Source organism: Strigops habroptila, chromosome 13 (assembly GCF_004027225.2).
Source record: "Strigops habroptila isolate Jane chromosome 13, bStrHab1.2.pri, whole genome shotgun sequence".
Taxonomy (NCBI): Eukaryota; Metazoa; Chordata; class Aves; order Psittaciformes; family Psittacidae; genus Strigops; species Strigops habroptila.
In genome coordinates, this window is record NC_044289.2 from 15,878,240 (window position 1) to 15,892,856 (window position 14,617).

At 61.6% G+C, this 14,617-nt stretch overlaps 1 protein-coding gene across 1 annotated transcript; it reads left to right on the forward strand.

The window, feature by feature from the left end:
• The first annotated feature begins 1,570 nt into the window (after window positions 1-1,570).
• Window positions 1,571-13,172, forward strand: TGM2 (transglutaminase 2). The gene is made up of 13 exons (XM_030503531.1): window positions 1,571-1,824; window positions 3,609-3,788; window positions 5,785-6,027; window positions 7,103-7,221; window positions 7,838-7,966; window positions 8,455-8,635; window positions 9,536-9,671; window positions 9,776-9,879; window positions 9,980-10,219; window positions 10,341-10,613; window positions 11,645-11,805; window positions 12,007-12,143; window positions 12,430-13,172. The coding sequence occupies exons 1-13, from the start codon at window positions 1,815-1,817 to the stop codon at window positions 12,584-12,586; spliced, it is 2,070 nt and encodes a 689-aa protein (XP_030359391.1). The 5' UTR covers window positions 1,571-1,814; the 3' UTR covers window positions 12,587-13,172.
• Window positions 13,173-14,617: the final 1,445 nt, after the last annotated feature.

Sequence of the window (14,617 nt, forward strand, 5' to 3'; positions counted from 1 at the left end):
GCATTTTCCAGTGCCTGGGCAGACGGATGCCTCTGGATATGTGAAGTGGATACTAAAACTGGAAACAAGGGAGGTTTCCCCTCACTGATGTGCTGGGACACCCCCGGGGACAGCGGGCACTCGGCCCCTGCCCCTCCTGACAGGATGCTGGAGCAGGGACAGACATTGTCAGTTGTTCTCGATCTGTGCTTGGCCAGAAAACAGGACAGAAACGAGTCCCTGCAGCCTGAGCAGCACCAGCACCCGACTTACCTGGCCCCGGGCACCTCGACACCCCTCACAGCAACAAACTGCTCCTGCTGCTGATCCGAGCGGGAAGAGCCTCCTCCCGGTGGCCCTGCAGCAGCCGGTGCCATGATGGGCTGTTTGCTGCACCTTACCTGGAGCAGATTAAACACATCCCACGTAGGACCCAAGGTCACCGAGTGCATCCAAAGTTCACACAGGATAAGGGAGGAAGCACGGGCTTGTACAGGCAGAGCCGGACCCTGCACTCTCCAGTGGGAGCACAAATGCACCAGGACATGTCAACACAAAGGCTCTTGAGCCTGGGAAGCAGCACTGAGAGTGGGGCCAGCTCGGGGCTGGCAGAACTGGCTGCTGGTGGGGCTGGGGGCTCCACGGCCACCAGCCCTTCCTCAGCCTCAGCAGGGCAGGGGATGCCTGTGTCCCTGGTGCCTGGGGAGCCGGCAGCCAGTGCATGGCGTGGTGGAGCGGTGCATGGATGGCTGCTGCATTACACCAGCTGCCCTGAGCTTGCCCCCAGCAGGGTTTTGCTGCACTGGCTCCAGCCTCCCCCAGAGGTGGTGATGCAGGAGCAGCTCCTGGCCATGGCTGCAGCACCGGCACCAGATCAGCTCCTTCCCAAGAGATGCTGCCCTTCCAAGAGAGGGGCATAACACGGGGCAGCACTGCTGCAAAATCAGCCATGTGCCCCCACGGCATGACCCACCCCTGGAGTGCCCGGCTCATGGGGCTTCTCCTGGGTGTCTGCTTTCTGCTCAGACCTTGCTGTGACTCTGCACCCACAGAGGTGTGGGGTCTCTGCCCCTGCTAGGCAGTCCCAAGGATGTCAGGTCACCTTGGGGGCACAGGGAGGTCCAGGCCAACGCAGGCAGCCCCAGGGGGTACCACTGGTGGTCTCACCCCATGGGTGGGGTGAGAGCAGCTGGGGAAAGCATCAGCCCCTGCTTCCTGCTCATCTCCTCACAGCACCATGCCCGGAGCAAACAGCAAGATTTCCAGCACATTTTTCCATCAAACAGCAAAGTTTCCAGCACATTTCCCTCTGGCCACTGTCTCTCTTAGGGATGCATTTACGGGAAGGGGGACTAGCTGCTGCAATCCTGAGCAGCCGTATCCGTGCCAGAAATGGCCGGGTATGGAGATAAGGCACGGAGGGAAGGAAACTTTATAAGGAGAAAACATTCTCCAAGCTCTGGCACCTCGGTGTGAACGGCGCAGCCCCCCTCCTCCCTCCGCTCCTTTTCCCCTCCTCTCCACCGGCAGCGTGTCCAGCCCGGCCCGGGGGCGGCTCCGGGGGCCGGCGGCGGGGGGCTGCGCACTGGGGGGGCCCCCAGGAACCGCGCGCTGGATGGTTTGAATAGGTGGGACCCAACCACGGCGTTTCCTGGAAACTTTGTTTTCCCTTTCTTCCCTCCGCCGGCCCCGGCCGCGGGGGTGTGCGCTGCGGCCGCCGTATAAAGGGAGCGAGCGCCGGGCAGGACGCGGAGGGGCACCGGGACCAGCACCCGCATCAGGACCGGGACTAGCACTGAGACCAGGACCAGCACCGCTACCAGCAGCGGGACACCATGGCCGAAGGTGAGACGGACGCTCTCCCTCCTCCTCGCAGGTTTCCCCACAGCCAAGCCCGGTGGCACCTTCAGCCATGAGCCACTGAACTCCCAACGGGAGCGAAAGGGGAGAGGGGACGGGAAAGGCTCAAACCACCAGACAAGCGCGGGTTTGTGCAGCGTCTGCTCCAGTCCCTCCCTCCCCTCCGCAGCTCCAGGGCGCCGGCGGTATTTGCACAATGAAGTTTGGTGCTATTTAAAGCTTTCTGTGCGAATGGAGCGGAGCGCTGGCAGTGGGAGCAGGGACATGTGCCTACGTCCCACCCTGGTTTAAGGAGGATTTCTGGAGGCTCAGTCAGAAGTAACGCTGCTGCCCTTCAGAAATGTCTCCAGGCGGGTGGTTTTGCAGAACAGGGTGCGAGGGGCAGAGGCATCCCCTGGCCTCCCAGAGCTGTCTCCGAAGTCCCACGACATGGGGCTGAGTGACACCGATGGGCACGCAGCCTCTGGGCGAGACAGCATCACCCTGCCCTGGTGCCCCGCCCTGGGTTCGGGTCCCTGCTGCTGCCTGCAGTCGTGTATCCCGGCATGGATCAGTTTTGGAAGAGCCACCTGTGCTTTGGAATCTGCTCTTTGCTAAATCCACTGGGGACGATAACGCAGGGACAAGGAGGAGCCCCAGTCCCACTTGTCTGACCACGCTCATTGCAGCACACTTGGCTCAATGTCAGTGAGGTTTGTGCTCACACGGTTCGTGTGCAGTAGCACAGAGTCCTGCTTCTGCCTACCAAGGGAAGGGAACTCTCTGTGCCCTGTCTCTGCTCCAGCGTCCCAATGGACCGGCTGGAGGGACCTTGCCCTTATTTATGGCCAGTCCCACTGTCACAACAGCTCTCACAGTGCAGTGGGGACCAGTGATGAGCCCAGCTGCCTCCCTGGATGCACACTGCAAGGTCCCCATGCGCAGAGAGCCGGGAGCAGGGCTTCCGTTTAGCTCTGGAACAGCAAGCCCAGGGTCAGCTGTTTCCATCTGGCAGCAGCCCGAGGAGGGCTTGGGGACCACTGCTCAGCCAGGGAATGGCTCAGCCAGGAAGAGCCGTGGCACAGGGTGATGAGCTGAGCATCGCCCCATGTGCCCCACGACTGGCGCAGAGCTCCCGGTGTGCTCTGCACTGAACGCTTCTGCTTATCCTGGCAGCAAACCCATCTGCCAGCAGAGCCTCCCAGGATCACCAGCCCTGAGTGACAATGAACAACATCACATCGCTCTGGCACAGCGTCTGGGGTGGCAGGATGCGGCTGGCAGCCGCTCGGCACACGGGCCTGGGAGGCAGAGGAGGGCAGAGTGCCAGGGCCGGCAATCAGACACCCTTATTGTCACCGAATTACAGCCGGTCTCACCAATTTGTGGGCAGTAACAGAGCAGTAACACTGCCAGAGAGCTGCCAGAAGCATTCCTGGTGTTGTCTGGGCTCAGCAGCTCTCTTTGGGGTGGGGGCACAGAGAACAGCCCCAGCTGATGGGCCCCTTGCCTCCCAGAAAGCAGAGATGAGCCCCGGGCTTCACTCCAGTGCAGGATGCTGGGAGCCACAGAGCTGGAACAGCCCAGGCACCACACAGTGCCCGTCCTCCGGGGTGATGCTGTGGAGGGCAGCACCATGGAGCAAGAAATAGAGGCCAGAGCTCGGTCAGGAGGGCAGCTCCAAACCCCAGCACCAAGGTCCAAACCCCAGGGCTGGGTGGGCAATAGCGATCCTGTCTGCCGGCACTCGGGGCACAGGGGGGAGACTGAACCTGCTGCCGCCTTTGCAGATCTGGTGCTGGAGACATGGGACCTGCAGTGCGAGCGCAACGGGCGGGAGCACCGCACGGCGGAGATGGGCGGGCAGCAGCTGGTGGTGCGGCGCGGGCAGCCCTTCACCATCACCCTGCGCTTCTCGGGCAGGGCCTACGAGGACGGGGTGGACAAACTCGCCTTCAACGTGGAGACAGGTGAGTGGCACCGTGCCCCGAGTGAGCTGCCCCGGGATCACCCCGTGCTCGCAGCAACTGCATGAGGGCACCTGCCCCATCTCACAGCCCCCGTCCCCCCCATCCCAGCCTGGTGCTGAGCACAGCTTTTGTACCAAGACAGAGAGCTGAAGGGAAGCAATATGCAAACCAAAAAGCCTCCTCCTCCCGTGGCCAAGCCAGGCGTGGGGCTGCACCAAGTCTCTTACCCTTCTGAGAAACACCAGCAAATTGAATCTTTTCGGGCACAGGATTTTTGCTGAGGGTCTCTTGACACAGCCACCCGGATCCCATCACTCAGACATCCCCAGAAACACAAACCCTGGAGAAAGGAAATGTTCCCACTGAGCCCCCCAGCACCCAGCCCCACTGCAGCCCCGAGCACTGCCAGAGCTGGTACCCAGGAGCAGCATCCAGCAGGTCCCTATGGCCCCACTCCAGGGGTTTCTCCTGCTGCAGCCCCACTGACAGCAGTGACATTTGGGGGCATTGCTCCTGCGGCCAGAGCTGGGCACAGCTGCTGGGTAGGGGCTTGGCCCCTGTCAGCTCAGAGCAAAGGGAAAGGCAACTCTTCCTTAGGCAAGAGTTATTCTGGGAGCACAGCCTGGCCAGAACACAAAGTAAAACTGCTCCCAGGTTTCCTCACAGACAAAGACCTCCAGTCCCACCATGGGGTGACAGACATGAACCTGAACCTAAACCAGCAGCTCCCCATTGCCCCCAGTGCCAGGGCAGCCGTGCAGGGCTCTGTGTCAAGATTGTGCTGCATCCCGGGCAGTCCCAGGCTGGTTTTGCAAGCGAGAAGCCCCCTGGTACAACAGGACAAAGGTGCTTTGGCTCTCGCACAGGCATGTGGCTGCAGCGCCACACCAGAGGTGACCCCAGCACATCCCATCCAGGGCCAGACCCACAGCCCCACTGGGGTAGGGGCTGCCAGACCTTCCCCCCGGGACAGTGACACCACCGAGGCCACGTGCCACCTCCCGCAGCAAAGAGAAGAACGGCTCCATGCAAAAATAGAGCCTGTATTTCTAAAGCTGCGTTTGAGAGCCCTGCTCAGGCACCTGGGGCCCTGGGGGGATGCTGCTGGCTTTGCAGGCAGGGGAGAGGAGGAGCAGGAGGAGGAGGAGGAGGAGGAGGCGGCAGGTCGCCATGGCTGCCCATCCCCATGACTGCGCCAGGCTGGCCCTTGCTGAAAGGACACGGTTTGCTCAACCCACCCTCCCCAAAAGGAGAAACTCTGTCACTCTCATGAGTTCATGAGTATTTTTGGTGCCTCGCTGGCGCCCGGCCCACGCTGCGGCCACGGCTGGCAAGGGACCAGCCGCGGGGGGGGCGTGCTCCGGCGAGGGGAGCAGCAGCACCGCGGCCCCGGCCGGCCCTGCCCGCGCGCCGGCACCGCCGGGAGCCGCGCTTGGCCGAGGCCGGAGTCACCCCCGGAGCAGCGGTTGGAGCCGGCGGGGCGCAGGTGGCTTGGACGGGCGCAGGGATCGCGCTGTCCTCGGCTCCAGCGCTGGACGCTGATGTAATCCCCATGTCTGCAGCAACGCCTGGGGCGGTGCGCACGCAGTGGGGCCCCTGCTGAGAGCATCCCATGGACGGGGCTCGGGGTTTGGAGCCGGGGCTGACCGGGATGCGCGGGCACAGGGGCCTGGCAGCTCCCCTCTGAGCACCAGGCTCTCTGCTCTCTGGCCCTGGGGCATCCGTGGAGCGAGTCCCCTGCTCCTGCCCCTTCCCAAACAGCAAGAGCCACACAAGAGTTTCCCATGGCCGGGCTGCCCATGCCCTAATTCCTGACAAACCAAAGAGCAAACATTCCCAGTTGCAAGAGCCACCATCAGGGCAGCCACCACAGGGTGGAGGGCACGGGATCACCATGGGGTGCTTGTGGGGTGGGTCCCCTTGTGCAGCACCCATGGTGCAGGGCTCCCAGGGCCCCTGGAGCACTGGGAGAGCCAACATTGTGCTCTCTTGGCAGGCCCCTGCCCCATTGAGACATCGGGAACCAGGTCCCACTTTGCCATGACCGACTTCCCGGAGGAATCAGGCTGGAGCGCCGTGGTGCAGCAGCAGGACGAGGACTCCCTCTCGGTCTCGCTATGCTCCCCCACCAGTGCCCGTGTCGGCCGCTACAGCCTGACGCTGGAGACCTCCACCGGGTACGAGGGCTCCAGCTACCTGCTCGGGGACTTCGTGCTGCTCTTTAACCCCTGGCACCCAGGTGAGGCGTCAGCTCCAATGCTGGGGGGTCCCACGTGAGCATCCCTCTGTGCCTCCCACTGCTGCAGGCACCCCAAGCCCTGCTCTGAGCTCAGGTCCAAGCAGAAACTCAAACTTTGGTTCCACCTCCATATGGTCCCCACAGCAGGTCGGGGACCTCAAGCACCATCCCCCACCCCAGGACACGTGCAGCCCCTTTGCCAGCACCTAAACACCCAACACCCCATCCAAGCTGCCCCAGCACCCCGTGGGAGCTCACCTCTGCAGTGCTGGTGCCAAGCCCTGTGCAACCCCCAGCAGCAGCTCCTGGGGGGGTGGGTGGAGGAAAAGCCTCTAATTGCCCTAATTGCTCCTAATTGCCCCCACTTGGCCTGGCCCCACCACCCCGGGGCTGGGAATCTGCTGTGTGCTCAGGGACTGGCACTGGGTGTTCCCCAGAGTGTCAGTGGCCCGGTGGAATAGGGGCAGCCTGACAGAAGGGCTCAGAGCTGCAGGTTTAACGGCTGTGGGCAAGCACCAGCGGGGTTTCCATCTGTCCACATCCTTCCTGTGTCCCGAGGAGCCGCCCGGTGCTCCCACCTCACCGGGCCAGTTTCCTGCATCCCAAATGCTCCGTGCTGGCTCCGCAGAGATAAGGGGCTTTAGGAAGCTTCGCTTGCCCAGGGCTGGTGCTGGGATGCAGGTGTTGGGCTTTGTTCTGAAAGCATTTCCAGTAAATGGGGAGGTTTCCCAGCAGTAACGGCTGTGCTGTGATCCCAAACAGTGCTCCTGGTTCCCATTGCTCACTTCTCCCACCAGGGAGGTTTCCCTGCCTGGGAAAAGACCCGACCCATAAAACAAAAGTGAGGAAAGAAAGCAAAAGAATGGGAAAGGAAACCACAGGCCCGCTGAAAATTTCCCATCGGCTCAAATCAAACTGGACTGAATTTCTCCAGAAGCATTTCCAGCCCCTGTAGCCTCATTTCCCACCAGCTCCATCCCCAGTCACTGCCCAGCATGTCCCTGGGGCAGGGGCACCCTGCACGGGGCCGGGGGTGCAGGGCAGGGCCCTGTCCTCATCTCTCGCTCCCCCACAGAGGACACGGTTTTCCTGCGGGATGAGGACGAGCGGCGCGAGTACGTCCTGTCCCAGCAGGGGCTCATCTACCAGGGCACCCGCGACTACATCACCTCCACGCCCTGGAACTTCGGCCAGGTGAGCAGGACGTGGCCCCCTGGTGCCCCCCTGGACAAGCCCAGCACCATCCCTGGCACTGCACGACATGGGGGCTGGAGCACCCCAAAGGCAGCACCCTGGGAAGGATTCAGCCCATCCAGGGGACAAGCAAACCAAGATCTCATTTCCAAGAGGGGACACGCTGAGTTCAGAGCAGGCAGCGCGAGGCAGCATCCCTGTGGCTCCTATCGGAGCAGTGCCAGGAGCTGGCGCCCGATGACGTGCTCCCGGCGCGTTGCCGGCTGCGCTGATAAGGCAGCGCCCGCGCCCTGACTGCAGCCCCCATTGCCAGGCCCCAGCGCAAGGGGCCCCGGACACCTCCCGGAGCTCCGGCTGTCCCGGCGGGAGCTGGGGGTGCCCGTGGTGCCCATGGGATCCATGCCCCAGTTCATGAGTCACTGCTGCGGGAAGTCGGTGGTTTTCCTGGAGGTCAGGTCCATGCCAGATCCCTGCGCAGTGGCTGCAGGAAGCAGGATCCGGCCCCAGTCCTTGGGCTTTGCAGTGGAGCCTCCACTGCCATGGTGCTGAGCCAGGGAGGGAGAGGCCCTGGGTGCCATGGGGACCTCACACACTTTTTCTCCCCCATGTGCACCAGTTCGAGGATGAGATCTTGTCCATCTGCCTCAAGCTGCTAGACACAAACCCCAAATTCCTGAGGGACCAGAACAAGGATTGCTCCCGCCGCAATGACCCTGCGTACATCGGCAGGGTGGTGAGCGCCATGGTGAGTCCTGCCACAGCCTCTCCCCTTGCTCTTACATCTCATAAGTGTGTAAAGCCTTTTGCAAGGAGAGAATCAGCAGAGGTGGGCACACACCATCCTGGGAGCAGCCTCTGCTCCGCACTGGCGGCTGCACGTGACGGTCACAGCCAAACTCCCAGGCAGGAGGATGTGTCTGTAAAATCCATCCCCAGTCAGTGCATCCCAGTTCCGGCCTCTCCATCCACCCGTTCTCCCCGCCACGCATCCCCAGCATACCGGGACGCAGGCGGCTGCAGGTGAATGCATCGCTGCACGCTCTTGCACCGCAGCTGCCTGCATCCCAGTGAGCTCTTGCAGGGCTGCAGGATGGGGTGAGAGCACGTGTGAGGTGGGGGAGGCACAATTCCCCCTCACCAGCCGGCTCCTGCTCCTCTGTGCCCAGCACCCATGCAGCACCCATCCGTCACCATCCAGCACCATCCACTGCAGCCCCTCTTGCCCTGCTGCAGGTGAACTGTAACGACGAGGACCGGGGGGTGCTGGCAGGACGCTGGGACAACCATTATGAAGATGGGATGAGCCCAATGGCCTGGATCGGGAGCGTGGATATTCTCAAGAGGTGGAACAACTTTGGGTGCCAGCCGGTCAAGTACGGCCAGTGCTGGGTCTTCGCTGCCGTGGCATGTACCGGTGAGAGCAGATGTTATCCACCTCCCCTTCCCCACAGGAGGGGGTCATCATGTTCCCCCAGCCCCTGCCCTCCCCTGCACCGTAGCAGGAGCTGGTGCTGGTTGCCATCAGCCTGCAGTGATGCTTTGCAGTTCAGCGCTCTGTTATTCTGAGCTGTCAGGAAACGGAGGGAAAACATGATAAAAAGGGCTCTGGCTCTGCAATTAGCGCTGCCTGTGGAGGGGAAGGGCTGGAGGCTCGGCGCGGGGAAGGGAAGTAGCTTGAAGGTCAAGTTGCAATAGTCAGGAATCCACCGAGACAATGGGATTTCACTGCCAGGCTGGGGCAAAAAGGAAGAAAAATCCCAGGGCTGCTTCTGCCAAGCCGAGCACATAGAGTTGCACAGTTCCACCCTGAGAAAAATGCTGCACTCAAGGGCTGCTCTTGTGTGTGAGCGTTTAAACATCACAGATACACGAGATCCTTCTTGGGGAGAGAAAGAGCAGAAATCTAAAGCAGGTTTGCTGGGCTTGCAGCGGTCTGCAGTGTCCTTTGGAGCGTTACAACCACCCCCTGCTCCCCCAGGAGCACTGCTTGCAGCACGAGGCAGCTGCGAGATGCAATCAGAGGCTGGAGCACGCTGCTGCCCGCGCTGCTGCCCGCGCTGCTGCCCATGCTGCTGCCCGCGCTGCTGCCCGCGCTGCTGCCCGCACTGCTGCCCACACGCCCTCCACAGCGGCCGCTTCCGCACCTTTTTTCTGCTGGAATATCAGAACCCGTTGCACTGTCGGTGCCATGTGCCACCCGCAGTACACTGGGCCCCATCCCGGGTCTGTCCCGGGAAACCCCACTGAGGGGGAAAGGGAAAGGCAGGAGCTGCACAAACCCAGGGCTCTGTCTCACCCTGCCCTGCTCCCGCAGTCATGCGGTGCCTGGGGGTCCCCAGCCGGGTGGTGACCAACTACAACTCAGCCCATGACACCAACGGCAACCTGGTCATCGACCGCTACCTCAACGAGACAGGGGAGGAGGACCGGCGCTCCAGGGACATGATCTGGTGGGTCCCCCCCTGCCCATCCCCTGGGCAGCGTTTGCCCCTTACCCAGAGCCTGGTGGGTGATGGGGGAGGCTGAGACCCCTTTGTCCTGGCTTCTCTTGCAGGAACTTCCACTGCTGGGTGGAGTCCTGGATGGCCCGTCCAGACCTGGCACCCGGCTATGATGGGTGGCAGGCGCTGGACCCGACACCGCAGGAGAAGAGTGAAGGTACGGCATGCACCGCGCCGGCGCTCCGGCCAGGCCCGTGCCACGGGTCTCCCCCTGGCACAACCACGTCCAGTGGTGACAGAGGCCCCGGTCCCCGCAGGGGTTTTCTGCTGTGGGCCGGCCCCTGTCAGAGCCATCAAGGAGGGCGACCTGCGCCTGAAGTACGACATCCCCTTCATCTTCGCGGAGGTGAACGCTGATGTGGTGTACTGGGTGGTGCAGCGCGACGGGTCGCAGAAGAAGAGCATCCACTCCTCGGTCGTGGGGAAGAACATCAGCACCAAGAGCGTGGGCAGGGACAGCAGGGAGGACATCACCCACACCTACAAGTACCCCGAGGGTATGGGCAGCACTGGGGGATGTGGGGAAATGATTCCTTAATGCAGCTGCCTGAGGAGGGATCAGGGCAGAGTGGCCCAGACCATTCCCTCCCCGGAACCATGGTTTTCCATGCACTGCAGGGTCTGAAAAGGAGCGAGAAGTGTTTGCGAAGGCAGAGCACGAGACGAGCTCCCTCAGGGAGGAGGACGAGGGGCTGCACCTCAAGATCAAGCTGTCGGAGGGTGCGAACAACGGCTGCGACTTTGATGTCTTCGCCGTGATGACCAACAACACGGACACGGAGCGCGCCTGCCGGCTCATGCTGTGCGCGCGCACCGCCAGCTACAACGGCACCGTTGGGCCCCAGTGCGGCATGAAGGACCTGCTCAACGTCACCCTGGAGCCCCGCGCAGGTGAGACACGCGCGAGGGCAGGGCTGGGGCCGGCTCAGTGGTGTTCCGTGTTCAGCTGCAGCCCCGGGGTCTGCAGTGAGGCCACGGGGCAGGGACCCCACGGGCTGCACCTCCACAGGGGTTTCCCAGAGGCAGGAAGAGCGGGAATGACCCCAGGTCAGCCCAGTCCCAGCTGGGGGGGCCGCGGGCGCTGGTTTCAGCGGCCAGGCTGGTCGCAGCCACGCTGGGGCTCTTGATGTCTCCTCCCTGGGTGGCCCCGGCGCTTCCTTTGCCTTGGTTACAAATCGGTGTAACCGCCTCATAATCTGGTTTATGTTAGTTTTCCACTGATCCATCAGGGCTTGGAAGCGGGACACATCTGCTGCCCGGGATCAGCCCCAGTTCAACGCGGTGCCAAGATCCTCTTAGCCAGGCCCGTGACAAATGCAGCGCTCGGCACTCCCTGTTCACTGAGCTGGATTAAGGGAATAACAAACGTGCCTGCTCAACTGAATCCAACATCACTTTCCCTGAAGCTTTAATCCAAGCTCCTGAGGCTTCTCCCCCCAGCTCCTGCCTTGGAATATGGACCCCAGGGCCCCCAAACTGCAGCCCTTAGGGAACTCCTGTGCCCAGCCGGAGCAGTGCTGGACCATCCCTCTCCCTGCAGCCTCAGTTGATGCTGCAGCACTTCACATCCTGCTCTGGGAACGCCAGCGGTCACAGCATCCCCAGGGTCCTGCCCCAGCCTCTGCAGCTGCCTCCAGCTGCCTTCCCTCCGCATCCAACAGCCCCGTCCCCAAAGGCCTTTGAGATAAACAACACCCAGAGCTGCTTCCAACCCCGGCTGCAAAGTGCTGGAGAAGCCTCTGGGGACCCCGGTGCCCACCCCATGGTGCCCCTGCCCCACAGTTCTGCAGAGACCCAGCTCCCCGATGACCTTCCTGTCCTTGTGAGGCGCCTGGAGAAGCTTCTGAGGAGCCCCGAGCATCCCACAGCAGCCTGTGCAGGGCCATGGGTGAGCCCTGACCCCGCTCTGCTTCCCCCTCCAGAGAAGAGCGTGCCCCTGCGCATCCTGTACGAGAAGTACGGGGAGAGTCTGACCCAGGACAACCTCATCAAGGTGGTGGCTCTCCTGACCGAGTACCAGACCGGCGACATCATCGTGGCCGTCAGGGATGTCTACATCCAGAATCCGGAGATCAAGATCAGGGTAAGGACACAGGCGGGTTTTGGGGGGGACATTTCCTATTGATGGGGGTTGGTCCCATCAACCCTGGGGCTGGGGCAGCAGTTCTGCATCCCCAAGGACCTGCATCCGCAGGGACCCAGCTCAGCCCCACCAGGCTCAGGGCAGGGGGAGCCCCGCAGCCCTGGCCATGGCGGTGCTGGCTCCAACCCCTCCCGCTTGCAGATCTTAGGGGAGCCGATGCAGAACAGGAAGCTGGTGGCCGAGGTCAGCCTGGTGAACCCCCTCGCAGCCCCCCTGCACAACTGCGTGTTCGTGGTGGAGGGCGCCGGCCTCACCAACGGGCAGCGGATCAAGGAGCTGTAAGAGCTTCTCCTTCCCATTGGGAAAGGGGACGGGTGGATTTTTGTACCCAGAGCCCCAGGAGGGGCTCAGGAGGGCAGCCCTGGGGCCTGGCTCTGCTGTGGGCACAGCAGGAGCTGCAGCTCACTGGTCCCTGAGGGATGTGGGGGCTCAGAGCAGCTCTGGTGAGGAGGGGGCTTGGCCATGCCATGGGGGTCCCGGCTTCTCAGTGCTGAAGGCAGAGGAAGGGTGATGGGGCACCCCACTGACCCCCTGCCCGCCCCACTGACCCGCTGCCCTCCCCAGGGAGGAGCCCGTGGAGCCGCAGGCAGAGGCCAAGTTCCGGGTGGATTTCGTGCCGCCCCAGGCGGGGCTGCACAAGCTGATGGTGGACTTCGAGAGCGACAAGCTGACGGGGGTCAAGGGCTACCGCAATGTCATCATCGCACCCCAGCCAAAGTGAGCAGTCCTGGGGCCCCCACTGCAGAGACCCTGTGCCCCCAGCTCGGGGCTTGCTGGCTCCCAGCTTGCTTTAGCTCAAGCCGGTCCCGGCGGTGGAAGGACGGACGATGGTCAAAGCCCAGCCCGACGCCACGGCTCTGGGTGCTGTGGGAGCAGGGACAGGAGAGGGGGATCGGAGGCACCAGCCTGGGCGCAGCAGGGACCCCCCCTTCCTCCTCCTCCTGCAGCACCGACAGCCCCGGCCGCTGAGCAGATCTCATAAACCAAAGAGCAGAACAACCCTCTCCAGCACTGACGGCACCTCTGTGTGCTCACACTTGCCATTGCAACCCTCCGAATGCAATCGGTACAGAAAGATTGTACACTGTGAGCACAAAGCTGTTTATATGCTATATATGTACGTAACAGATCTATTTATAGCTCTATAAATATATACTGCATATAACCTACTGCATAGGTAAAGCAAGGTATTGGCTTCAATAACCATTCCTGTCGCTGCAGCCATCGTGCAGTGAGGAGTGGGACGTTACCTTGACATGAGTTAACTGTGCAAGCACTGAATAAAACGTCTATTTTTCACTTTTAAAGCCTGACGCGGCTCTTCCTGAGCACCCCCTCGAGCAGAGGCACCGGCAGCTCCTCAGCAACACCCAAGTGGGTGGGGGGCGATTGACCCCCAGCCCCGCACTGACATCAGGGGGTTATTGCTGGGTCTGAAGCCTGGAACAGGGCTCAGGGCACCGCTGAAGATGCACCAGAACTCAACCCTCCTGCTGTCACAGAAACACACAGTGGGTTGTGTTGAAGGGACCTTAAAGCTCATCCAGCTCCAACCCCTGCCCCGGGCAGGGACACCTTCCACTAGAGCAGGTTGCTCCAAGCCCCTGTGTCCAACCTGGCCTTGAACACTGCCAGGGATGGGGCAGCCACAGCTTCTCTGGGCACCCTGTGCCAGCGCCTCAGCACCCTCACAGGGAAGAGCTTCTGCCTCAGAGCTCATCTCAATCTCCCCTCTGGCAGCCCCAGTGCACAGAGAGCCCCAAGGAGCAGCGGGGCCTGAAGGAGTTAATAGCACGGACGCAGCACTGGGCCGTGATGCACAGCCCCACGGTGCAGAGCATTTGTTACCCAGCTCTGCTGAGCCAGGCTTCAAGCTGCTCAACGCCTGGTTAAAAATAACTCTCAGCTCCTGCAGCTCGAAGCTGGGCCCTGATAAAATAAACATTAGCACTGCTGTTTCTGAAGGTCACTCCCATCCATCTGAGCTCAGCACACCAAGGCTGCCTCGGCGAGGAACCGGCTCCTCGCAGCCTCCAAATGCTGCTGTTGTGGGTTGGCTCTGGGGTCTGGCTCTCTGGGGCTGGTTTCTCCCCCATTATCCAGCATCCACCACCCCTTCCACGCTGTTTGCAGAGTCTAATGAACTACTTCACGCCCCTCTAACAAGCCCACGGGTGTTTGCCCCACACACCTTCTCCATTGTCCTCTAAGGACTGTGAGAACAGTGTGACCGGTCCTACAGAACAGGCACCATCCCAGAGACATCTTCCCTGCGTACATCCTGCATCGCCCAGCGCTGCTCTGCACTACCCGAGGCTCGCTGACTCTTTTGCCATATCAGAGATAAATTATAAACTAAACATTTACAGCACCCATTGTACGGGAGAATTTGCAATCCAGCATTAGCCCAAGCGCCAAAGCGATGTGAGTGTTTACGTGTCAGGGAGAGGTTATTAACACACATCAGCTCACTGGAGATGCTGACTTCAGGAAGTGACTGTGAGCTCATTTCAGACTTGAAGACCTTTAACTTACCTTCTCTGACGGATCAAGACTGGAACAAACTCCCATAAATCAGAGCACACACAGGCACAATGCAGTGGGAGTTTGACATCCCATCGCCTCTGCACAGCTCCTCCGAGAACACGGACATATTTTACACCCACTGAACCAACGGGACACCTGAGGCACCAGGAGACAAAGCACACAGTAACACCCAGATGGCAGAGCTCCCACGGGAAGCCATCTCCCT

Coding starts and splice junctions, on each gene's coding strand:
- TGM2 (XM_030503531.1), top strand. Junction 7,967..8,454: donor GCAGGGTGGTGAGCGCCATG/GTGAGTCCTGCC, acceptor GCCCTGCTGCAG/GTGAACTGTAACGACGAGGA. Junction 10,614..11,644: donor CACCCTGGAGCCCCGCGCAG/GTGAGACACGCG, acceptor TTCCCCCTCCAG/AGAAGAGCGTGCCCCTGCGC.